This window comes from Chiloscyllium punctatum, chromosome 32, assembly GCF_047496795.1.
Source record: "Chiloscyllium punctatum isolate Juve2018m chromosome 32, sChiPun1.3, whole genome shotgun sequence".
In the NCBI taxonomy this organism is placed as follows: domain Eukaryota; kingdom Metazoa; phylum Chordata; class Chondrichthyes; order Orectolobiformes; family Hemiscylliidae; genus Chiloscyllium; species Chiloscyllium punctatum.
The window spans coordinates 66,237-92,574 of NC_092770.1; the positions used below are offsets into that span (position 1 = coordinate 66,237).

The following is a 26,338-nucleotide window of genomic DNA, read 5'->3' on the forward strand; positions in this document are numbered from 1 at the left end:
AAGTTTGCTGACTAACAAAGTAGAAAGTTTGGCAGGGCAACGGTTACTTTTTTTTACAGGATGTGGGCACCACTAGTTGGACCAGCATGTATTGTTCATTTGTAGCTGCGCTTGAGAAAGTGATGTTGAGCTGCCTTCTTGAACCATTGCGATCCAAATGCAGTAGGTAGACTCACAATGTCATTCGGGAGGGAATTTCAGAACATTGACAAAGCTACATTGAAGCAATGATGATATAGTTCCAAGTCAAGAATGTAAGTGGCTTGGACGGAACTATGCAGGTGGTGGTGCTCCTATGTATCTGCTCCCCTTCGTCTTCTAGATAGTAATGGTTGTGGGTTTGGATGGTCCTAACTACTTGGTAAATTTCTGTATTGCATCTTGTAGGTCGTATACACTTCTACTATAGAATGTTTGTGGATGTGGTAGTAATCAAGTGGGCTTCTTAATCCTGGATGGTGCCAAGCTTTTTGCATGTTGGTGGAGCCTCACCTATCCAGGAAAGTCGGGAGTATCCCATCACACCTGACAGGCCTTGTGGACAAGCTTTGGGAAGTCAGAAGGTGAGTTACTTAATGCATGATTCCTAGCCTCTGACCTGTTCTTGTAGCCGCAGAAGTTCCTTGAGGCAATGCTCAGTCAAATACAGTTTTGATATGAAGGCCAGTCACTCTGCTTTCACTTCTGCATCACCAGACATGAAACATTAACACTGTGTTTTCACTCCACAGATGCTGCCAGACCTGCTGAGTTGCTGCAGTAATTTCTATTTCTGTTTAATTCTGTTGTGCTGTCTGCACTGTGGGGAATGTTAACACTCACTGCACATTGTTGGAATTGCAAGATTAATGCTGGTTGTCAGAACTGTGTGGATTATTAATGCTGCACAATGTCTGAGCTGTGGTTAGTGCTAGTATTTGCATTGTCTGAACCTTGGAGATTATTAGCCCTGTGTGTTGTTTGAGATGAAGGGAATGCTAGTATTGTGCACTGTTAATTATCCCCACAGTTCAGACAATGCACATTGTCCAAACAGTTAGGAGTGTGTTGCGTGGAAGTTGAATGCTGTACTTTCTCTGAGCTTTAGCCTGAATGTTCAGTGACTGGAACATACTTCACATTCCAGGTACCATGCTGGGTGCAGGGACCCAGCTACATCTTCCAATTCTCTACTGTTTACATACTTGGACATCTTCCACGTGCTCAAGGTTCTAAGGTAGTAGATAATCCAGTGTTTTTGTTTTATTTCCTCTCAGAAATAATTACTGAAGAAATCCAGAAGGCCCCTGAAAAAGGTGGTTATCCTCCTTACTGTAATACTCTTAACTTCAATTTATATCTAATTAGTAATTAAAGTTTGATATTCAAATTCACTGCAGTAACACGATTGAGAATATTCCACAATAATCATTTTCTTATATAGTTATGAAGGCAAATTCAAGCAAGTGTAAGGACTGTGTCTTTTTAATTTGCTTTTTCTTAACAGTGACCTGAAATGAGAAAAGACTGCTTTAAAACCAATGGTGAAAGTGTCGCTGTATGTTTTGAAAGCAAGAAAGCTGACACTTATGTCAAACATCATAGAAACTACTGCTTGAATTAGCAACAATTGAAGTTTGAGTTGAAGATAATTTGGAACTGAGAGGGTATGTCAATTGTGAGTAACAAGAAATTGATTTCCAGCACTTGGTCCATAAGCTTGAATGCTATGACATTTCAGTTGCTCATCCATGTACATTTTAAAGGTTGTGAGATCCACCACCTCTCCCATCCTCCCAGGCAGTGCATTCCCGATTCCCAACACCCTCGGTGAAAACACTTTCTGCAAATCCTCTCTGGACCTGGTAGCTGCAGTGCATATGGATTTCTAGAAGGCATTTAATAAAGTGCCACATAAAATATTTTCAAACAAGAGAAGGGCTCACAGAATTGATGTAATTATCAGCATGTATTGAGGATTGTTTAATATACAGTAGGCAGTATACATAACCAATGGAGTGCTACACTGAATCTGAAGGGCTCAATTATTAACATTAATGAATCGCAGGAGGAGGCAGAGTGTAAGGTTACTGAATTTGTTGATGATTCAAAAATAGAAGGGAAGATGTGACAAGGACATAAGAAATCTGCAGGAGGATATGGATAGATTGAAGTGAGTGGGCAAAGAAAAAATGGCAGATGGAGTTTACTTGAGGAAAAATACAAAGTGCACAACAAAAGGTGCTCTTGTGCATGAAACAGAAAAAAGTAGCATGCAGTTGAAGTAATTAAGGAAGCAATTGGAAATTCATCCTTTGAAGGTAAGAACTAGGAGCATGAGGAAGCAACTCAGCCCCTTGAGCCTGCTCCACCATTCAATATGATCATTGCTGATCATATGGTGGTCTTAGCTCCACTTTCCTGTCTGCTCCCCAAAATCTTCAATGCATTAATAATTAAAAATCTGGCTGTCTCCTCCCTAAATTTACTTAATGTCCCAGCATCCATCACACTTTGGGGAAGTGAATTTCATAGACACTCAACCCTTTGAAAGAAGTAATTTCTCCTCAGCTGCTTTAAATCAACTACCCTAACCCTAAAAGTATAACTTATCATTCCAGATTGACACACGAGAAAACATCATCTCTACGTCTACTTTGTCAATCCTCTTTAGTATCTTATATACCTTAATTAGATCTTCTAAACTCAAGAGAATACAGGCCTAAACTATTCAATCTCCCTTCATAAGCAAACCTCTCATGTCTGCAATTAACGCTGTCATTGCGACGGGTTGATATAACCCTCTATTTTTAAACAGGGCACTAAACACAGCTGATTACACTTGCGGGAAGTGCACCCATCTCCAGCTCCTCCAAGACCGTGTTAGGGAACTGGAGCTGGAGTTGGATGAACTACGGATCATTCGGGAGGCAGAGGTGGTCATAGATCAGAGCTTTAGGGAAGCAGTTAATCCGAAAGTTATAGACAGATGGGTGACAGTGAGGGGGTCTGGGAGGAAGCAGCCAGTGCAGGGACCCCCTGCGGTCGTTCCCCTCAATAACAAGTATACCGTTTTGGATACTTGTCGGGGGGGGGGGGGGGGCGGGGGCGGGGGAGGACTTACCAGGGGTAAGCAACGAGGTTCAGGCCTCTGGCACGGAGCCTATCCCCGTTGCTCAGAAGGAAAGGGCGGAGAAAGGTAGAGCGATAGTTATTGGGGACTCAATAGTGAGGGGCACAGATAGGCGGTTTTGCGGGGGCGACAGAGACTCACGTTTGGTATGTTGCCTCCCAGGTGCAAGGGTACGTGATGTCTCTGATCATGTTTTCCGGGTCCTTAAGGGGGAGGGGGAACAGCCCCAGGTCGTGGTCCACGTTGGCACCAACGACATAGGTAGGAAGAGGGGTGAGGATGTTAGGCAGGCTTTCAGGCAGCTGGGTTGGAAGCTCAGAGCTAGAATGAACAGAGTTGTTGTCTCTGGTCTGTTACCCGTGCCACGTGAAAGAGAGTCGAGGAATAGGGAGAGAGAACAGTTAAATGCGTGGCTACAGGGATGGTGCAGGAGGGAGGGATTCCGGTATCTGGACAACTGGGGTTCTTTCTGGGGAAGGTGGGACCTCTATAAACAGGATGGTCTCCACCTGAACCTGAGGGGCACCAGTATCCTTGGGGGGAGGTTTGCTAGTGCTCTTTGGGAGGGTTTAAACTAACTCTGCAGGGGCATGGGAACCTGGACTGTAGCTTTAGGGTAAAGGACCTTGAGTGTAGGGAGGTTAGGAACAAGTCATCAATCTCAAAGGAGGGTGCTGGTAAACAGGATGATGGCTTGAAGTGTGTATACTTCAATGCCAGAAGTATAAGAAATAAGGTAGGTGAACTTGCAGCGTGGGTTGGTACCTGGGACTTCGATGTTGTGGCCATGAGAGAGAGGTGGGTAGAACAGGGACAGGAATGGCTATTGCAGGTTCCAGGGTTTAAATGTTTTAGTAGGGTCAGAGGTGGGGGTAAAAGAGGGGGAGGTGTGGCATTGCTTGTCAAGGATAGTATTACAGTGGTGGAAAGGACGATGGAGGAAGACTTGCCATCTGAGGTAGTTTGGGCTGAGGTTAGAAATAGGAAAGGTGAGGTCACCCTGTTAGGAGTTATCTACAGGCCTCCTAATAGTCCGAGAGACGTAGAGGAAAGTATTGCAAGAATGATTCAGGAGAAGAGTGAAAGTAGTAGGGTGATTGTTATGGGGGTCTTTAACTTCCCAGATATTGATTGGGAAAGCTATAGCTCGAGTTCGTTAGATGGGTCGGTGTTTGTCCAATGTGTGCAGGAGGGTTTCCTGACACAATATGTAGACAGGCCAACAAGAGGTGAGGCCATACTGGATTTGGCTCTAGGTAATGAACCAGGCCAGGTGTTAGACTTGGAGGTAGGTGACTTTGGGGACAGTGACCACAACTCGGTGACTTTTACTCTAGTGATGGAGAGGGATAAGTGTGCACTGCAGGGCAGGAGTTATAGCTGGGGGCAGGGAAATTATGATGCGGTGAGGCATGACTTAGGATGTGTGGATTGGAAAAATAGGCTTCAAGGGAAGGACACAAATGATATGTGGAGCTTGTTCAAGGAGCAGCTATTGGGTGTCCTTGATAAGTATGTACTAGTCAGGCAGGGAGGAAAGGGTCTTGTGAGGGAGCCGTGGTTTAATAAGGAATTGGAATCCCTTGTAAAAGGGAAGAGGGTGGCCTATGTAAAGATGAGGCGAGAAGGTTCAGTTGGGGCGATTGAGAGTTATAAGGTAGCCAGGAAGGATCTAAAGAGAGAGCTAAGAGCAGCGAGAAGGGGACATGAAAAGTCCTTGGTTGGTAGGATTAGGGAAAACCCTAAGGCTTTCTCTAGGTATGTCAGGAATAAAAGGATGACTAGGGTAGGTATCGGTCCAGTCAAGGATAGTAGTGGGAAGTTGTGCGTGGAGGCAGAGGAGATTGGAGAGACACTAAATCAATACTTTTCGTCATTATTCACTCAGGAATAGGACATTGTTGCTGATGTGAATATTGAGTCACAAGTGATTAGAATGGATGGCTTTGAGGTATGTAGGGAAGAGGTCCAGGGAATACTGGAAAGGGTGAAAATAGATAAGTCCCCTGGGCCTGATGGCATTTATCCTAGGATCCTCTGGGAAGCTAGGGAGGAGATAGCGGAGCCATTGGCCTTGATTTTTATGCCGTCATTGTCTACAGGAATAGTGCCAGAAGACTGGAGGATAGCGAATGTGGTCCCCTTGTTCAAGAAGGGGAGTAGGGACAGCTCTAGTAACTATAGGCCAGTGAGTCTCACTTCTGTTGTGGGCAAAGTCTTAGAGAGAATTGTAAGGGATAGGATTTATGAACATCTGGATAGGAATAATGTGATCAAGGATAGTCAGCATGGTTTTGTGAAGGGCAGGTCGTGCCTCACAAACCTTATTGAGTTCTTTGAGAAGGTGACCAAGGAAGTGGACGAGGGTAAAGCAGTAGATGTGGTGTATATGGATTTTAGCAAGGCGTTCGATAAGGTACCCCATGGTAGGCTACTGCAAAAATTACGGAGGTATGGCATTGAGGGTGCATTAGAGGTTTGGATTAGGAATTGGCTGGCTGGAAGGAGACAGAGGGTAGTAGTTGATGGTAAAGGTTCATCTTGGAGTGCAGTTACTAGCGGTGTTCCACAAGGATCTGTTTTGGGACCATTGCTGTTTGTCATTTTTATAAATGACCTGGAGGAGGGGCTTGAAGGCTGGGTGAGCAAATTTGCAGATGACACGAAAGTCGGTGGAGTGGTGGACAGTGAAGAAGGATGTGGCAGGTTACAGCGGGATATAGATAAGTTGCAGAGCTGGGCAGAAAGGTGGCAAATGGAGTTCAATGTAGCTAAGTGTGAAGTCATTCACTTTGGTAGGAGTAACAAGAAGATGGATTACTGGGCTAATGGTAGGCTACTTGGTAGTGTGGATGATCAGAGGGATCTTGGTGTCCATGTACACAGATCTATGAAAGTTGCCACCCAGGTAAATAGTGCTGTGAAGAAGGCATATGGCGTCCTGGGCTTTATTGGTAGAGGAATTGAGTTCCAGAGTCCTGAGGTCATGTTGCAGTTGTATAAGACTCTGGTGCTGCCTTATCTGGAGTATTGTGTACAGTTTTGGTCGCCATACTATAGGAAGGATGTGGAGGCACTGGAATGGGTGCAGAAGAGGTTTACCAGGATGTTGCCTGGCATGGTAGGAAGATCGTATGAGGAAAGGCTGAGGCACTTGGGGCTGTTCTCATTGGAGAAAAGAAGGTTTAGGGGAGATTTGATAGAGGTGTACAAGATGATTAGGGGTTTAGATAGGGTTGACAGTGAGAACCTTTTTCCGCGTATGGAGTCAGCTGTTACTAGGGGACACAGCTTTAAATTAGGGGGAGGTTGGTATAGGACAGATGTTAGGGGTAGATTCTTTACTCAGCGGGTTGAGTGTTCATGGAATGCCCTGCCAGTATCAGTGGTGGACTCTCCCTTTTTATGGTCATTCAAGCAGGCATTGGATAAGCATATGGAGGTTAATGGGCTAGTGTGGGTTAGGTAGGCTTCGGTCGGCGCAACATCGAGGGCCGAAGGGCCTGTACTGTGCTGTATTTTTCTATGTTCTATGTTCTATGATTAGGGATAGCCAACATGATAGAAATCATGTTTCACAAACTTGATTGAGTTTTTTTTTGAAGAAGCAACAAACAGGGTTGATGAGGGCAGAGCGGTGGTCAATATGGACCTCAGTAAAGCTTTTGACAAGGTTGCACATGATACACTGGCTAGCAAGGTTGGATCTCATGGAACATAGGGAGAACTAGCCATTTGGAGACAGAATTGGCTCAAAGGTAAAGATAGAGAGTGGTGGTGGTGGAGGGTTGCTTTTCAGACGTGGAGATCTGTGACCAGTGGTGTGCCACAAGGATTGGTGCTGGGTCCACTACTTTTCATCATTTATATAAATGATTTGGATGTGAACATAGGAGGTACAGTTAGTAAGTTTGCAGATGACACCAAGATTGGAGGTGTAGTGGACAGCGAAGAAGCTTACCTCGGATTACAATGGGATCTTGATCAGATGGGCCAATAGGCTGAGGAGTGGCAGATAGAGTTTAATTTAGATAGATGCAAGGTGCTGTATTTTGGAAAAGCAAATCACAGCAGGACTTATACACTTAATGGTAAGGTCCTAGGGAGTGTTGCTGACCTTGGAGTACAGGTTCATAGCTCCTTGAAAGTATAGTTGCAGGTAGATAGGATAGTGAAGGCGGCGTTTGGTATGCTTTCCTTTATTGGTCAGAGTACTGAGTACAGGAGTTGGGAGGTTATGTTGCGGCTGTACAGGACATTGGTTCAGCCACTTTTGGAATATTGTGTGCAATTCTGGTCTCCTTCCTATTGGAAGAATATTGTGAAACTTGAAAGGGTTCAGAAAAGATTTACAAGGATGTTGCCAGGGTTGGAGGGTTTGAGCTGTAGAGAAAGTCTGAATAGGCTGGGGCTGTTTTCCCTGGAACGGAGGCTGAGGGGTGACCTTATAGAGGTTTACAAAATTATGAGGGGCATGGATAGGATAAATAGACAAGGTGGAGGAAAGGGACTTAAGGGGCAACTTTTTCACACAGAGGATGATGTGTGTATGGAATGAGCAGCCAGAGGGAGTGATGGAGATTGGTATAATTATAGCATTTAAAAGGCATCTGGATGGGTATATGAAGAGGAAGGGTTTAGAGGTAATGAGCCAAGTGCTGGTAAATGGGACTAGATTAGGTTAGGACATTTGATCAACATGGACAAGTTGGACTGAAGTGTCTGTTTCCATGCTGTATGACTTCTATTCCCCAGAAATGGATCCTCCCTTCTGCAGTAACTCCTTGGCCACACATTCATATGCTCTATCTGCATACTCCCAGACTCACTAGCACATGGCATTGAGAGTAATCCAGAGATCGCAACCTTTGAGGTCTTCCTTTTCAATCTTCCACCTACCTCCCTAAATTCTTGCTGTAGGATTTCATCTCTCTCTTTATTTATGTGAACCACGATCTCTGACTACTAGTCATCCCCCTTCAGAATTTCTTGCAGCTAAGCCGTTCACCAACAGCCTTAATTCTGATTCTGGGGAAGCAACACATCATCTTGGAGTCAGATCTTTTGTGGCTGAAGAAATAGCTGCCTGTACCCCTCACTACCGTTAAAGCTGTTCCACTTTCTCCTCTCCCCAACTTGTGCAGTTGGAGTCTCTGTAGAAGTCACTACTCTTACCATTTTCCAACACCAAAATTGAGAACTGTATACTGGGACAACTTCCCTGCCTCTCTTTTTCTGACTGGGGATTAGCCATTCCTTCACTGCAGTTCCTTAAGCTTAAGAGTGACCATGCCGAGAGGTGTGCTATCCATGTAACTCTCAGCCGTGTGGTTGTCCTGCAGTCCCTTCAGCTCCAAAACCTGATAACACTTCCTACAGATGCTGCCTGGACTGTCTAAAACTTCCCACATAAGCAACACAACAGACTAAATTCTTCAGCCATATCTTTAGTTAAAATATATTTATCCTAAATTTAAGCCAAAAAGAAAATTTTTATGTTTGTATTCTTATTTTAAAAATCTATAACTCTTAACTTTCCTTACTGCGGTTTTAAAGCAAAGAGCAACTTGCCTACCAATCTGTGAACTCTCTGACACCACCAACCCAAAGAAACACAAACATACAAATAGAAAGCAGGAATCATCAGCAGTGCTTCGCCTGAGGCCCACTGAAGATATTACCTAGTAGGGTGACGAAACATTTGAAAATGAACCTTGCAGCCCAGAACCACAAATCTTCTCAAAACTCTCTTCTTTGCATTGACCACTTTTGTGAGCATTTTCTAATTCTGGCCAGGTTAGCTTCTGCTTTCACTGCCTCACACTGGATTTCATCTAAGCTGTCATTAAGATGCTCTGCTGCGACGGAGGTGTCTCTCTGCTTGCCTTGGCGTCCTCATTTCATTTGCTCCTCTCCAGCAGCCTAGCATGCCTCCTCTTTCATTTTTCACAACTAGTACAGCCATTCACTACTTTTGGATGCCTTTGATCATAGCCTAACACTATGCAATAAAATGAAAATTAACACAAGTGAAAGACACAGCTCAGAGCTGGGGAGTGGCTAGCCAGAGCTGAAAATTAAGTGCATGTGTTTTAAAATAGGGTCACAGGCTGACTGGAGTAAATTAAAACAGCACTGAAATTCAAAACGTGGCCTTTGACAAAATTAAGCAAGGTATTTGTATTTACTTAATAAGGTTCTTGGGAAAAAAAATGTTTTGACCTTTGCTACTAATAATTGTTTCTCATTCCTAGGCCTTGTTTCTTGTCTCATCCAACTCTTTAGTAAATACCTCATTTTGAAAATTTCATGAATGGGCTTCTTTTGCTTTCTGCTCCACCTTGGGCAGCTACTTAAACTTTAGCAAAATGTTTGAGCGTTTTGAAATAAAAAAACCCAAAGATACTGGAAGTATTCAGAGTCCTGATTAAAGGTCATTGACCAAAGAGCTAATTGTTTCACCTATCACAGAAACAGCTTAACCAGCTAAGTACTGTTCTATTAATATTTATGATCAGTTATTTGTTCAGTCACAATACTCACGCACTCTGGAAATCTTTGCCATTTTGTTCTATTGTCTCCTTGTTTTCAAAATTATGATCATGAACAATCACTTTGGCTCCCTAACAATTCTTCCACCTACTGGATTAGTGGTGCTGGAAGAGCACAGCAGTTCAGGCAGCATCCAACGAGATGCTGCCTGAACTGCTGTGCTCTTCCAGCACCACTAATCCAGTATTTGGTTTTCAGCATCTGCAGTCATTGTTTTTACCCAATTCTTCCACCTAGTCAGCATTCAGGATGCCCCTTAACTCATATCCAAAAGCAAAGGATTGTGGGTTTATGCTCAATAACATCCAAGTGTTGAGTTATTCATCTCAACAGAACTGCATCAATTAAATATTTCTTTCCAGAAAACAATATTTGGAGAAATTGACATATTAACCCAAGTTATCAACACATAGTCAATATACCTGTAGATCATTTCCTTTGATTACATACAATGTCAAAGTATTAACAGAGTTTTACCAGAACAAAAAAAAATCTACAGGAGAGTAAGGAAATGGTACTGCTTAACTTTGTCCCTACAGGTTTTAGAATGGCAGTTGGAGCATGCACTGTAAATTGAATAATCATATATTCTTGTGATCTCTGCAGTTCAAAAGTGCACTGGCAATTATAGCATGAATTTCACGAAAGGAAGGATAGGGAAGAAAGATAATTAGCAATGTGCATTTAGAGAGCACATTTACAATATTTGGGATGGCATGATGGCTCAGTGGTTAGCACTGCTAAGTCACAGTGCCAGGGACCTTGGTTCAATTCCCGCCTCAGTCTGTGTGGAGTTTGCACATTCTCCCAGTGTCTGCGTGGGTTTCCTCCGGGTGCTCCAGTTTCCTCCCAAAATCTAAAGATGTGCAGGTCAGGTGTTAGGTGCATTAGTCAGAGGTAAAATAGAGGGAAGGGGAATGGGTCTGGGTGGGTTACTCTGCAGAGGGATGGTGCAGACTCATTGGGCCAAATGGTCTGTTTCTATACTGTAGAGAATCCAATATCTTACCATGCCTCATGTGCATATGATTTGACAAAAAAAATAACAAATTCAATTACCCACACAGAAGAGAATGAGCATTATTAAAATCTAATAAAAACTGTAGTCATTTAAAATATTATGTAATAAAACATACAACTTCATTGTTCAAATATATCCCATTCCTTTCCTCAGGATCTAATCCTTTGATACTGCAAAGTAAGCTCAAAAGTAGCACATTATAGTTTTGCTACAATGTACCGTAGTTTAGGGAGATGTAAACAGATACATAAATAAATTGGATAACTTAAAATTTATTGGATGTTTACAGCAAAAATGGAAGGAAATATGGTGTTTATTGATTGACTTTATATGGAACAAATAAGGTAAAAATGTTAGCACTGTAACAGGACTATTTAAATAACAAAAATAAATTCTTAAACAGTAAAATAATGTGCATACGACCAAAATGTATATAAATGTCAAAAATATAGCATGAGATAGAATCAAAATTAATTCATCACAAAAGAATAATACATACAATGCAAAGATGCATCCTGTTTTGACTTATTGCATGCAAGTGCAATTAGAAAGATTTTAGAAAATTACTAGAAATAAAATTTATTTTGACACAGTTTGTACAAATGATACAGGCAGCAGGTGGCTTGAAAAGAATGCCTCCATTTTCATTTGCAATCCACTGTGATGCACAACATAACGTTTTGATATTGAACTCAGTAACAAACATGTGTCATTGCATATGAATTAAGAACTCTCCACAGTTACAATCGCAGCAGATAAGAAAATTCTGGCAACTAGTGGGATTTTCTTCAGATCCATAGTTAAAAGTCGAAGTATGGCCTAGATTACCTTAAAGTGAACAGTAACAATTTAACTTTACTCTCAATTGCTGAATGAATTTTTTTGTTGGATGGCATGACTTGGCAAAAAAAAATCACCATAATGTTAATTGAAAGGCTAATACCAAAGGTGAACAGTGTCTAAGTATGAAAGTAGCAATGTTTTTAAAATATCAATAACCTTTTCAACAGATGAAGCAAAGGCTGAAATAATTTTCAATGGGGCAATTAAGGTTGATGATGTGTCAAAGTTTGCTTTGGTCTTGCATAAACACTACTGCAATCCTCAGTTTATCTTAGAAGCAGGCCATTTGAGAGCAAGTAACAATATTAAATTGGACTAGCAAATTTAAGGAATATTCTGCAGTCTAGGCTTTTGAACATTTTTTTAAAAAAAACAATGTAACTTTCATAAAGTTTATTTTCCCTGAAAAAAACTCTTATTGTTTAGCATGCTCAACGTTTGGTTGCCACATTTCCTTTTTCTGCTCTGGTGGTAACATTTTAACCAATGTGCATTATGTTTCATTTGTGTCAAACATTCATTACGCTGGCCAACTTGAATTCTGTGCACTACAGTCAAGATTAGAGTGGTGCTGGAAAAGCACAGTAGGTCAGGCAGCATCTGAAGAGAAAATTCCTGATGAAGGGCTTCTGCCTGAAACGTCGATTTTCCTGCTCCTCAGATACTGCCTGACCTGCTGTGCATTCCCAGCACCACTCTAACCTTGACTAATCTCCAGCATCTGCAGTACCCACTTCTGCTTTCTGTGCACCACAGGAAGCTGTAACAGTCACCATCTCATTGCAGTAATTGCAAAATCAAGAAAGAAACATTGTAGTATGTAACAACACATATATACAGACTTAAAAAAAATCGTATTAAGCCCCAATGAACCCTGAAGTCTGTTGAGTTTAAGAAATGCAAGCTTGGGATAAATCAGTAACTTTTCAGCAACTGTAGCCCATTAACCTTCATAAAGACAATTACACCAAACTCTTTGGAAGGATTCCTGTAAGTGCAATACAAAGTCCTAGTTATTTGACATATAAAGACAATGTCATGACTTCACAAGTTTGAACCCTTGTCCTGTATCCAGGATTGTGGGAGGGAACCATCTCATCTTCAATCTTTTGAAACATCTAAAGCAAACATTACACATCCAGAACAGGTTTAGCCTCCCACACCAGTCTGCCAAATGAATCAGAGGATAAGTGATACGAGGGAAGTAAATCATCCAATGCTTGGCAACATCATTTCCTGTTGGTAAGTGAAGAGTGTAATCACTCCATGATTTAGATATACCATAATCAGCCATTACTGTTCTTCCTTTATCTGACCAGCTAATGTTGTTTTCAAGGTTGCAGTTATATTCTACCCAGTCTTTAGTAAAGTCACCTAGTTGTGGAAGATCTGCTTCTTCAATATTGACTTCTTTGGCCAGTTTTGCACCTTGTACAGCAATGAAAGTTTCACTGAGTCTTCTTACATCTTTAATCCACGGAAGTGCATTCTCAGAGTCTAAAACAATTATCAGGCGGGAGCAGAAGTCAGCATTCTTCTCTTTCCACCACTCTACAATTGTTTCCAATCGCAGGGTTTCTCCTCCTGACAAAAACAATCAAAAATGTAAGTTTCCTGTTGAGAAACATTAGGTTCAGTTATTCCTGCTATCGTTTACTTCGATATGATACCTTAATGTTACACAAAACGTTTCACATGAAAACAGTTTTCCAAAAGGAGGGTGGAATTTCTTGCTAATAGGCTGTAGCTGTTTCATTTACTTTTAATGAAGTGTCCATGGGACATGCTTCACTTAACAAATATTTTCAATTACTAATGTTTTAATCCTGTGATTTTAAACCTGATGTTGAGTTGTAGTGAGAAAGCCCTAATGTTTGACATAAATAACATCCCTAAAATAATTCCAATTTGGAGTAAAGTTTTCAGATGATAACAATATAATTCTGTGATAATTTGGTTCACTCCAGGTAAATATTCTGTTTACAGATATCCATAATAGCGTTTTAGGTTCAGAGATTTTTCTATTACTGCAAAAAACAAGCAGATCTGTCAATGAAGATCTATGTGTGACAAGGTGACTATTGATTTGCAGTAATGCACCAATATTTTACTTATTTTTGAGGAAAAGTCTTGAAATTCAAGCTTTATGACAACATATTCTGTGTAAGTCAGCAGTTCACAACCTGTCCATGAAAAATGCAGTCCAAAAATTGAGACTTCTCTGATATGTGGGGACTAAAGCTCTGTGAAATAGTTTAGCATTTCAAAAAGAGAAATATATTGATACTTGCTATAAAACACATTCTCCCTCTTTCCCTGAAAAAGAAAGTCCTAGACTTCTTAGAGATCTTTACATTCATCAGTTTAATTTAGGAATTAACATTATAATTAAACATAAACTGCACACGAATCACACAAAACATATGCAATTCCATTCCACAGCTTTTTTGGACATGGCAACTACAACCAAATATTGAATTCCAAACTGTGGCACAAAGGATTTGATAAGGCATAACGTAGTCAGGTATAGTATGTTGCTTTGCCTGATGGCAAGCTAGTAACTCATTCTCTACTAGGGTTTCATCCTGAGCCTTTTCTTGACAGTCTTGTGTCAATGGCAGTGTCTCACTGTCAGGGAGGCAGGTCTCAACATAAAAGCCAAGCTGCATTTGTTCCAGATCACAAAAAGTCATTGATATGTTTCATACAACAGACTGTCTCACAAGGCTTATGTCCACAGGTTAAGTGGAAAAGCCAACAGAAATGATGATGAATGGAAGAGGATAAATTGATAGTCAGTGCAATCATCTATGATACGTTGACTATTGGTTTGCAATAATATTGCTATGTTTTACAAACATTTGTAAATAATTTGGCAGTTAAAAACATTGCAATAATAACACACTTATCGATATAGCTTTTATACTATTTTCTTTACAATATTATCGTCCAGGATCAGTTTAACTAAATGAAATAAATATCTCTTTCATCCTTTTCTTCAACGGCATTTCATCTGGTGGCGATCAACTCTGTGATCAACAATGCCTGATATGACTCAGGTGATGCATCTTAACAAAGCAATATCATTTACTGGGCTGAGAAAGTTCAGGATTCACTGGCCTGTGTTTTCTCTGGGACTTGCTCTCAGGGGGCTGTGCTTTCTGTTTCTACTTGCCTCTTCCAATGACCATCCCAAACAGTCAGCCTCTAGACTCTGGGCTGTTAATGACTCTTCCCAGGTGTCAGTGTCATATCCACCATCCTCATATCATCCTTGCAGGAGGATACTCTGCAGTCATGACCAAGGAATCGGTTCATTGTTGAGATGGTTTTTAGCTTTATCTGGAATTCAATCAATGATTGAGGCTGAACCAAAATGGATTTTGTTACTTTAACAATGTGTGCATATTGATGGTATTGACATGTTCAGAGAGCTGAGCTGTTGAACTTGTCTTGCCAAGGATGTATCTGAGACAGCAGAAGTAGAAACTAGTCAGCCTTTTCTCCTGTGTTATCCAGGTCTCACCACTGTAGTAGAGTGTGCTGACGATGCAAGGTTGATAGACTCTCACTTTGCTGTTCTCAGTCAAGTTTCTCTTTCTTCACACACACTTACTCAGCTTGGACAGACCAGCTGCAACTTTTGTAATGCACGTGTTGGCTTCAGCAATCTTGAGAAATAGTGGTATGGCAACCTTGTGGATCATGACCTTTGTGTTTCTATACTGAAAGCTGCAACTGAACACTTGAAGGTTTGTCACTAAAAGTGTCAATATGGAATGCCTGTGTGGTGTCATAAGCCTGGAACAACTTGACCAGGCTTTGAGGTGTGGGGGTTGGGAGAGATGATGGTGTTACAAGACTAATTTCTTTTCTGCCACTTTTGGAATATATGTCAGCAGTCAGCATGGATGAACTAAAGACATATAAGAGCAGTATAAGAGAAGGAAATGCCGAAGAATGTTGTGCCAAAGTACACCCCTTTTTGACCCCACTGCAGAACTCATCGGTTGGGTCTCCTTCTCTGCTGTAACACATCTGTGATCCTGCTTCTGATGCGGCACCGTCGGTGCTAACCTTATACACACTTTGCCCTTGAAAGAAGGAATCACATTGGGTAGATTTGTATTATACCAAATTTTCTTTCGCAGTTTAAATGGACTACTTTATTTATTATCTGATATGAGGTTGATGAAAGTAAAATATTGCTAAAAAGAGAAACATGTTTCCAAAGTTTACAGCTTGCACTCCTCAGGACAAGAATGACAAATTTCAAACAATGACAGCAATTTACCTTACTGGAGAAGAGAGTGCTGATTGGTCTGCAAGCTGACTTGGTTGGTTGAGGTGTTAGCAGTGAGATGATACAATGTTTTTAAGAGGTCTATTTTGTCCTGGTATTTCTTCTATGAAGGTTGAGATACTGGTGCGAGCAGTCTGCTCAAAGCCAATAAAGTAAACAGCTTGAGAGGCCTTTGGTTTTTTTATATAAGTTGGAACAATAGAAGCATCCTGAATGGGTGGGGTCAATCTCCAAAAAACAGGATTTTCAGTTTTAGCTTTCTGCACTTGCTGAGGTCTTGAAGCTGAATATGGAAGATCTTATTTCTCTCTCTGCTGGAGGTAAAAGCAGGGACTCGCTTCCTGCTGCTAGAATTGCATGTGAGACAATCTATTTTACTGAACTTGCCTTTGCCAAGGGTTTATGGGATGTTACCATATTGGAACAGTTAATTAGTAATTTAAATATGTGTTTGGTTAAGCATTTCAATAAGTTACAGTTTAGTCAATTCTTTTCTTTCAATTTTGTCTGTATTTTAATTGTAGTGAAAAATAAAACTTGATTTGCTTAAAGTCGATAGTTTGACCAATCGAATTGTACCTGGAACACAATCTCTTACACATATCTTTAAAATCAGAAATAGTTAGGGTCTAGGTTTAATTCTTAATATACTTTGAGGGGGTTTGGTTTGATCCATAACATATTAAGCAAGGTAACTCTGCTTGTAATACAATAATCCAAAAGAATCTGAACAAACAAGTTCAATGAGCAGAGTACAAGTGATTAGAATTTAAACTGACTAAATGCAGTCATGGGATTAGTTGGAGAAATCATAAACATGGAGTAGTGAAGATTGGCATGCAAGATTAACAATTCCTATAATAGAGAGCTAAATTCAAGTTATCCACAACTGTTAAGAAGTTCTATTGCAAAACAAAATGGTTATATACCATTAGTAAACCTCAGATGCAGACAGATAGAAAATACTGGCACCATGTGATTTTCCTTCTTTTAAGGGTATCACAAATATGAAACCTCTTTTAATCAGGTGGGAAAGCTGGTCATCACCCAGAATCTCTCAATAATTGTTAATCCTTCTCAAGTGCACTCACAGGAATAAGATTTTGACAGAATTAATTGCAGAACCAGTGATTTTACACTTGAAACAAAAAAAATACTATGAATTCAGCATTTTATTTGTGGATCTATGTTGTTACCTTGCAACTTCACTTTCTGTGTAAAGAATCTATTACAGTGGCAGATGTAGAGAAGCTGCATTTTACAGGAACTGCTCACTACTATTCACATTTCAACATATCAGTATTATAGATGACAAAATAGAGCAGCCAAGATTAAGAACATCAAGCCTCGTGGAAGCATTGTGTGATAAAAGTGAGTGTTACACAAATGTAAAATATCCTAGCCATGTATACATATGATTAGGAATTGTGTTTTGCTTCCTTTTTACTTATAAATACCTCGTGGATTTGTACCTCAGCTGGAAGAAATGGAATCGTTAAATTTGCTCTTTGCCGAGATCTGATTCAACTGATTATGCTGCTTTGCTTCTGAACAGGAGGATGAAGGTCGCAAGAGATTTGATTTGTGTTTAGGTAAAAACAATGACTGCAGATGCTGGAAACCAGATTCTGGATTAGTGGTGCTAGAAGAGCACAGCAGTTCAGGCAGCATCCGAGGAGCAGTAAAATCGATGTTTTGGGCAAAAGCCCTTCATCAGGAATGAAGGCAGAGCGCCTGAAGCGTGGAGAGTTAAGCTAGAGGAGGGTGGGGGTGGGGAGAAAGTAGCATAGAGGAGCTGGGAGTTGCAGTGGGAGAGGGACTCCCTGAGATTCTTGTAGAGAGAGGAGGAAAACTTCTTCAAGGCAGGCATCCTTGCAAGAGGATTTGCAGTAGGGTTAAAAATCAACTAGGCCTTGAAGAGGTTTTCCTCCTCTCTCTACAAGAATCTCAGGGAGTCCCTCTCCCACTGCAACAGAATTTGATTTGTGTTTGTTGACTTGCTTTGTCACCACATTGAGAGATTAGACAGGTAATACAGTCTTGGGGAAGGAAGTGGTACAAGAAATTGGAATCTGAAGCTCTGTAAGTACCCTTATTTCTTGGGTAACAATAACATTTATTGTGAATCAAGAACTGTGTGTGAGATATATAAAACCTATTTTGACAATTTGTAGAACTACGATCAAAAGGATTGATAAAAGTTATGTTTCTAACCAGAGATAAATGGGGAAATGACAAATCTTTCTTCTGTACAATCCAAAACTTAAAGTCGTTGCTTATGTCTGGGCTTAGTTGAATATAATAGAAGAATTACATTATAACCATTTTTTTGATTTATCAGATAGGAAGTGTCCTGTAACATTAACTGAAGCAAGTTACTTCAAGCAGTGGTTAGCTCTGGAAATGAAGTGTCATGCTAAAGCTTAAGCTACAGAAATGTTTGTTTGACGTGATTCATACTCCCTGTTAAATCAACTAATATGTTCCCTCACTGTCTGGGGAGAAAAGATATAACACTCAAGCAAAGAAATGTGTCAGTATTAACAGTTACCATTTGAGTGTCCTGGCAGTTTGTCAATACTGTCATTTTTCTTTACTCCAAATTAAGGTTCATGATATTGAATAATACCGAATAGACTATCGTTCACTATTTATCTATAAACATTATGACAAATTTTGAGGATTATAAAATATTATAATCATATATTAAGGTTACTGCTGAGGCTATGAGAAACAATAAATGTAATGTTTAAACAAAGTTTCAAGAAGAAACATTTTCCCCAGATACTATAAACAATAGACTAGCAGTCTTTCAGTCTTGATGACAAATGGATTAAATGGCTATAATAAATTTCAATTCATTTTTCAAAAAAGATTCAAGATGTGAACAAACCTGTTGAGATTTTAAGAAAAATATGGTTACAATTTAGAATCAAGCATAATTTTGTTAAATTCTTATTATTTATGCATGAGTTTGGTCTCATCTTTCATGTGCAGTAGGAATTTAATGTTCTAAGTGCACCTGGGATGCTAATACTATGAACAGAGAAGGCAACTGTTAAATTAAGGCAAACTCCCTACATATTTATTGCATTCAGCTAACAGCTGCAGCTGAGCAACTCATTGTCAAACCCACTTTACTAAAATTGGAATAAAGCCCTTAGGCTATAAAATGGAAGGGACTGCAGAAGCAATTTGTGTGCTATGCACCATCTTTTAGAATTATAGATCTTTGTTTCATAAAATGTTCCACCACACATTAACCCCTAGTAGCCACAACAAATAATAAATTATACTATTTAGAGGTATGTCATTCCTTTGGTATCATAAAGCAACTCCACCACGGAATGACATAACAGGAAACCTTATCCAGCATTCGACACATGACATTAGCTGGGCTATTAACAGAAGGTGCTCAACTGGAAGATGCTACTGTTATGAAGGGAGTAAGAGAGAAATCCAAGGCCAATACATGCCTTTTGACAGAGTAACATCTGAGAAACATTAATTCAATAACACTGAGGGCACAGTACACATACAGAGAGTTTTCAGCAAAAGTAAAATAAACCATTGCATATGCCTTTGTTAAAAGGCTTAGCAATTATTATCTTGCTTAATTTGGATTTTCTAACTTGGATAACAACACAGGCATAACCAGTCCTTTACTGTTTTTGGGTCAAAACTTGAATTCCCTCTCTCACAGCACTTTCGGTTTAGCTACCTGACCATGAACTGTAGTGGTTTAAAGGCAATTCACCACCTTCTCATAACAACATTTAAAAGGCATCTGGATAAGTATAGGAATAGGAAAAGTTTAGAGGGATATGGGCCAAAGGCTGGCAAATTAAACTAGATTAGGTTAGGATATCTGGTTGGCATGGACAGGTTAGACCGAAGCATCTGTTTCCATGCTGTACATCTCTATGACTCTATGACTGTATATGCTAGCCTAGTCAGTGATTCCAGATCCAAAGGACAAACAAATAAATGCTTAGTAACACTATCCACGGACAAGAATGAAAAAAGCAAATTACTTTTAAAATTAGGTCATAGCACCATCATTAAGGTTACATGTGGCATAAATGATTTACTTGCACTGTTTTCATTTAGTAAGCAGATTTAGCATGCTTGGTCAATACTGTACTGTGTAACCTGTAGCCAAATATAGTCACAAGGAAATTTACTTTGGGAAGTGATCTGGCGTTTTAAACATATGAGTCGTTCTTTACGTCAGATAAGCATGAGTTTTTCATTTATTGCTATTAATTACATTCATTTCTATGCATGATTTCTTCGAACTGGTTCTCTTATATCTTTGTGCAACTACAATTCTAGTTAGAGTCATAGAGATGTACAGCAAAGAAACAGATCCTTTGGTCCAACTCATCCATGCCGACCAGATAGCCTAACTTAATCTAGTCCCATTTGCCAGCAATTGGTTCATACTCAAAAAGTTTCTATTCATATACCCATCCAGACACCTTTCAAATGCTGTAATTGTACTAGCCACCACCACTTTCTCTGGCAACTCATTCCATACATGCAACACCCTCTGTGTGAAAAAGTTGCCATTTCGGTTTAAGGCGAGAGGGAAAGACGTAAAAGAAACCTATGCCCCCTCATTCTGGACTCCCTCACCCCAGTAAAAGTCCTTGTCTATTTACCCTATCCATGCCACTCATGATTTTATCAATCTTTGTAAGGTCACCCCTCAGCCTCCGACAGCCCAGAAAAAACAACCCGAGCCTATTCAGCCTCTCCCTATAGCTCAAATCCTTCAATCCTGGCAACATCCTTGTAAATCTTTTATGAAACCATTCACGTTAACAAGAGTCCAGAAACAGTATGTTCCTGTCAGAGTGAAAGGAAAGGCTGGTAGGTGTAGGGAATGCTGGAGGACTTGAGAAATTGAGGTTTTGGTTAAGAAAAAGGAAGCCTTATGAGATTTCCCTCCTATACTCCAGTGGGAGTATAGGAGGGAAATCAGGAGGGCAAAAAGGGGACATGAGATACCTTTGGCAAACAGGGTTAAGGAGAATCCAAAGGTATTTTACAAATATATTAAGGACAAAAGGGTAACTAGGGAAAGAATAGAGCCCCTCAAATATCAGCAAGGCAGCTCATGTATGGAGCCACATGAGTTGGGGGAGATACTAAATGAGTGTTTACTGTGGAGAAGAGCATGGAAGATATAGAATGTGGAGAAACAGATGGTAACATCGTGAAAAATATCCATATTACAGAGGTGGTGGTGCTGGATGTCTTGAAAAGCATAAAAGTGGTTAAATTCCCAGGACCTGATCAGGTGTGCCCTAGATCTCTGTGGGAAGCTAGGGAAGTGATTGCTGGGCCCCTTCCTGAGGTATTTGCATCATCGAGAGTCACATGTGAGGTGCCAGAAGACTGGAAGTTGGCTAATGTGGTGCCACTGTTTAACAAAGGTGGTAAGGACAAAGCCAGGGAACTACAGACCGGTGAGCCTGGCATCGGTGGTGGGCACATTGTTGGAGGGAATCCTGAGGGACAGGATTTACATATATTAGGAAAGGCAAGGACTGATTAGGGATAGTCAGCATAGCTTTGTGCATGGGAAATAATGTCTCACAAACTTGATTAAGTTTTTTGAGGAAGTAACAAAGAGGATTGATGAGGGCAGAGCAGAAGATGTGATCTATGTGGAATTCAGTAAGGCATTCGACAAGGTTCCTCATGGGAGACTGATTAGCAAGGTTAGATCTCGTGGAATACAGGAAGAACTAGCCATTTGGATACAGAACTGGCTCAAAGGTAGAAGACAGAGGGTGGTGGTGGAGGGTTGTTTTTCAGACTGGAGGCTTGTCACCAAGGGTGTGCCACAAGGATATGTGCTGGTTCCACTGCATTTTGTCATTTATACAAATAATTTGGATATGAACATAGGAGGTATATAGTTAGTAATTTTGCAAATGATACCAAAATTGGAAGTGCACTGGACAGCGAGGAAGGTTACCTCAGAGCACAACGGGATCTTGATCAGATGCGCCAATGAGTTGAGGAGGGGCACATGGAGTTTAATTTAGAGAAATGAGAAGTGCTGCATTTTGGAAAAGCAAATCAGAGCAGGACTTATAAAATTAATAATAAGGTCCTGGGGGGTGTCGCTGAACAAAGAGACCTTGGAGTGCAATTTCATAGTTTTAGTAAGGAATGCCTTACTGAATTCCACATAGATCACATCTTCTGCTCTGCCCTCATTTCTTGAATGTAGAGTCGCAGGTAGATAGGATAGTGAAGGTGGTGCTCAGTATGCTTTCCTTCATTGGTCAGAGTATTGAGTTCAGTTGGGCGGTCATGTTGCAGCTGTACTGGATGCTGGTTAGGCCACTTTTGGAATGTTGCGTGCAATTCTGGTCTCCTTCCTATCGGAAGGACGTGAAGTTAACAAGCCGAGAAACAGAAACGACTGGAAAAACACAGGTCTTGCAACAACTTTGGAGAGAAAGCAGAGTTAACATTTCTGGTCCAGTGACACTTCAGAACTGGAGAAAACTGCTTTTTTTCTCCCACATATACTGCCAGACTGTTTGTTTTCCAAGCAATTCCTGTTCATGTTTCAGGCTTCCAGCATCTGCAGTTTTTGTTTACCAATTAACAGGTTAGCTATTTCTATATTTACGAATTATGCTTGAAGTATAGTGTTTTGGAAATTTATGCAATGTTTTCACTTTTTTTTTCTTATTCATTAGGGCAAGGCAAATAACAGTAAATAATGTTATGTGAGGCTCTGAAATCACATATAGGCTGACCAGTAAGGATAGCAGATTTCCTCTCATAATGGACATTGTTTATTTTAACAATTCAGCGGTTTTCACAGTCAAGTTTACAGACATTTTTGCATGATTTTATTGAGTTTGAATTCCTCAGCTGACATGCTGCAATTTGGAATTATTTCTCTGGATGCTTGCGTCAAGCCACTGGATTACTCGGCCTGTGAAATAACCACAATACCACCATACTCTCCAGTGCAAGCCATTCTTTTTTCCTATTATTTTCCTCACTACCATCTTTGCCACTTGTTAAAATTGGGAAACCAATTTATTAATTTGGTTTTGGGTTCCTTTGTACCACTAAAATGTTGATCTCTTTCTTTGGTGTATCATCCAAGTTGACATTTCAGCCCAATGTTGTATTATTGCTCATTTGAGCAACAGATTAAACCAAGATCTGGTCCATTATGTTCAAAGGGATGTTTAAGTTTATAGAGCAGTTTGAAGAATAATAGGGTTGTTACCTCACTCATCATTTACTGTTTGATCCAACACTCAAAATATCAATCAATGAGCCAGTTATCAAACTGCTGTTTGTGGAATTTTCCTGTCCATAAATTAGCAAATTTAATTCCTTATATCAATAAACTAACACTTAGCTTTACCAATTGGCTGAGAAGCACTTTGGGATGCCTCAATAGTGACTCAGTTGGTGTATAAACGTGAGTACTTTGTTCATTTAAATTTAGCTGATTAATAGAACATAAGACATAGAACATTACGGGTCCTCTGACCCTTGATGGTGTGCTAACCTTTTATTTTAAAATCAAACTAACTTACATTCCCTTTGATTTATTATCATCCATGCGCCTATCCAAGAGTTGCTTAAATGTCCCTAATGTATCTGACTCTACCACCACTGCTGGCAGTGCATTCCACACACCCACGACTCTGTGTAAAAAACCATCTCCCCGAACCTTCCTCCAATCACCTTCAAAATTATGCTCTCTTGTGCTAGCTATTTCTGCCTTGGGAAAAAGTCTCAGACTATTCACAATATCTATGCCTCTCATCATCTTGTACACCATGGTTAAGTCATCTCTCATCCTTCTTCGCTTCAATGAGAAAAGCCCAAGCTCCCTCAACCTTATTTCATGAGACATGCCCTCCAGTCCAGGCAGTATTCTGATCAATTTCCTCAGCATCCTCTCTAAACCTTCCACATCCTTCCAAAAATGAGACAACCAGACCTAAACACAATATTCCAAGTGTGGTCTAGCCAGGGCTCTATAGAGATGCAGCATAACCTCATGGCTCTTAAACTCAATCCTCTTGACAATGATAGCCAACACACCATTTGCTTTAACAACCCTATCAACTTGGGTGGCAACTCTGAAGGATCTATGGACACAGATCCCAAGAACCCTCTGTTCCTCAACACTGCCAAGAATTCTGATTTTAACTCTGTATTCTGGATTCAAATTCGACCTTCCAAAATGAATTACTTCACACTTTTCCAGGTTGAACCCCATCTGCTATGTATCAGCCCAGTTTTGCATCCTGTCAATGTCCCATTGCAACCTACAACAGCCCCGCTCCACACTATCCACCACTCCTCCAATCTTCGTGTCATCAGCAAACTTACTCACCCACCCTTTCACGTTCTCATCCAAGTCATTTATAAAAATTACAAAGAGCAAAGGTCCCAGAGCAGACCCATAAGGAACACCAGCGATCACTGAGCTTCTGGCTGAAAACTTTCCATCTACTACCACCCTGTCTTCTATGGGCCAGCCAATTCTGTATGCAGACAGCTAAATTTTCCTGTATCACATGCCTCCTTACTTCCTGAATGAGCCTACCATGGGGAACCCTATCAAACACTTTGCTAAAATCCATGTACACCACAACCACTGTTCTACCCTCATTAATATGTTTTGTCACAGCTTCAAAGAATTCAGTAAGATTTGTGAGGCATGACGTGCCCCTCACAAAGCCATGCTGACTATCTCTAATCAAACTATGATTTTCCAAGTAATCATACATCCTGTTTCTCAGAATCCTCTCCAATAATTTGCCCACCACAGACGTAAGACTTACTGCTCTGTAACTCCTAGAATTATCCCTACTCCCTTTCTTGAAAAGGGGAATAACATTTGCCACCTTCCAATCATCTGGCACTACTCCAGTGGACAGTGAGGACACAAAGATCATCACCAAAGGTGCAGCAATCTCTTCCCTCAGTTCATGTAGTAACCTTGGGATATCCTGCCTGGTCCAGGGGACTTATCTGTCCTTGTGTTTTTCAAAATTCTGCACATCCTCCTTCACGTGAACCCCTTTGAACATATCAGTCTGTTTCATGCTGTCCTCACAAACAACAAGGTCTGTCTCACTAGTGAATACTGAAGCAAAGTATTTAGTAAGGACCTCCCCTATCTCCTCCGACTCCAGGCACAAGTTCTGTGCACTATCCCTGATCGGCCCTAACCTCACTCTGGCCATCCTCTTGCTCCTCCTGATTATTCAGAACTTTTAGCTATTATTTCTACTTTGCATTTCTTACATTGCTAAATTCAATTTACTGAATGATTTTATTTTGTAGAGCTGAAAACTGCAGTATTCAGTTCCTAATGGCGAAAAGTGACTGCTGTAAACATTGTTGTTTTCTGAACGAAACACTAAGATATTGCGGAAAAGCTTCCTAGTAACATCTCTCTTTTCAACAATAAATCAGGTAGTTAAAGTACCAGAGGTTTCTGTTTTAATTCCAACAGACCATTCAGGAAAATGACAAACACCACACCAAGCCAGGTCACTGTTTTTTCTGGAAGATTCATTTTTCCTTTCAAATAGAATTTCTACCAATCCATATAAAGCAAATGACATCAGAGGAAGAAGACAGAGTTAGGGAAGGTACTTCCCTAGCTGGGAATTCTCCCTCCACATGTTGGAAGGTGACCTCATATAATAGTAACGGTATACACATTGTTAGTGAATGAGCACAAAATCATATCTGGGCTCCCATCATAGATTGCCAGGTTAAGCAGACTGGGTTCCAGAAGAATTGAACTGTTTTCAAAAAATACTAACTTGGCAGTCTTGTTCAAATGCAACCACTGGAAGGGATAAGGAGGAAATCAGAGATGTGCAACAAATTTTAATCTTGACAGTGTTGTTCACATTCCATTTGAAAGATTAGAAAGAGGAAAGGCCTGGGAACCTCACCATCACCATCACAGGTAGGCTGGCACCAGAGAGGGTAAAATTTGATTAATGAAAGTGAATTTCCCTGCCATCAACTCTGTGCATCAGGCAGGGGATGTGCTAGAGGACTGTTGAGTATAATTCTGTTATAAGTGCCGAGATCACAAACTCAAGAAAATTCACGCAGCCTAAATTCACACTTCTTCATTGGTTGGATACTGAAAGGTTTTTATTGGGAAGTTTAAACTACTGCAATTTTTTATTTTGTGCAACATGTAGTCTTTCATCACTGAAATTAGAAACAAATTATCTGACATGAAGAAGGTAACATGATTATATTTCAATATTAAAGATTTAACTGGTTTGGCTTTTACCAGAATGATGACAAATATATGTCAGAAACATAGTCATAATATTTTATAGCCGCTGTCAGATCTTCATTCGACTCATCTGTGTGACAGCTCTCACAATTTTAACTCAAGCTATCCAGATGTCAGGAGAACGTTAGAGTTGATAGGGCGTATACTTGGTACTTTCAGTGCCTAAGCTAATGC

General features: G+C 40.4%; 1 protein-coding gene across 14 annotated transcripts in view; it reads right to left on the reverse strand.

Moving 5' to 3' along the window:
* Window positions 1-10,937: 10,937 nt before the first annotated feature.
* LOC140457818 (transmembrane protein 168-like) overlaps window positions 10,938-26,338 on the reverse strand; it is a 44,991-nt gene continuing 29,590 nt past the window's right edge. For all 14 annotated transcript variants that reach the window (XM_072551436.1, XM_072551450.1, XM_072551449.1 and 11 more), the window contains one exon: window positions 10,938-13,112. In XM_072551436.1, the coding sequence (XP_072407537.1) occupies window positions 12,565-13,112 (548 nt within the window). In that variant the 3' untranslated portion in view covers window positions 10,938-12,564. The remainder of the gene's footprint in view (window positions 13,113-26,338) is intronic.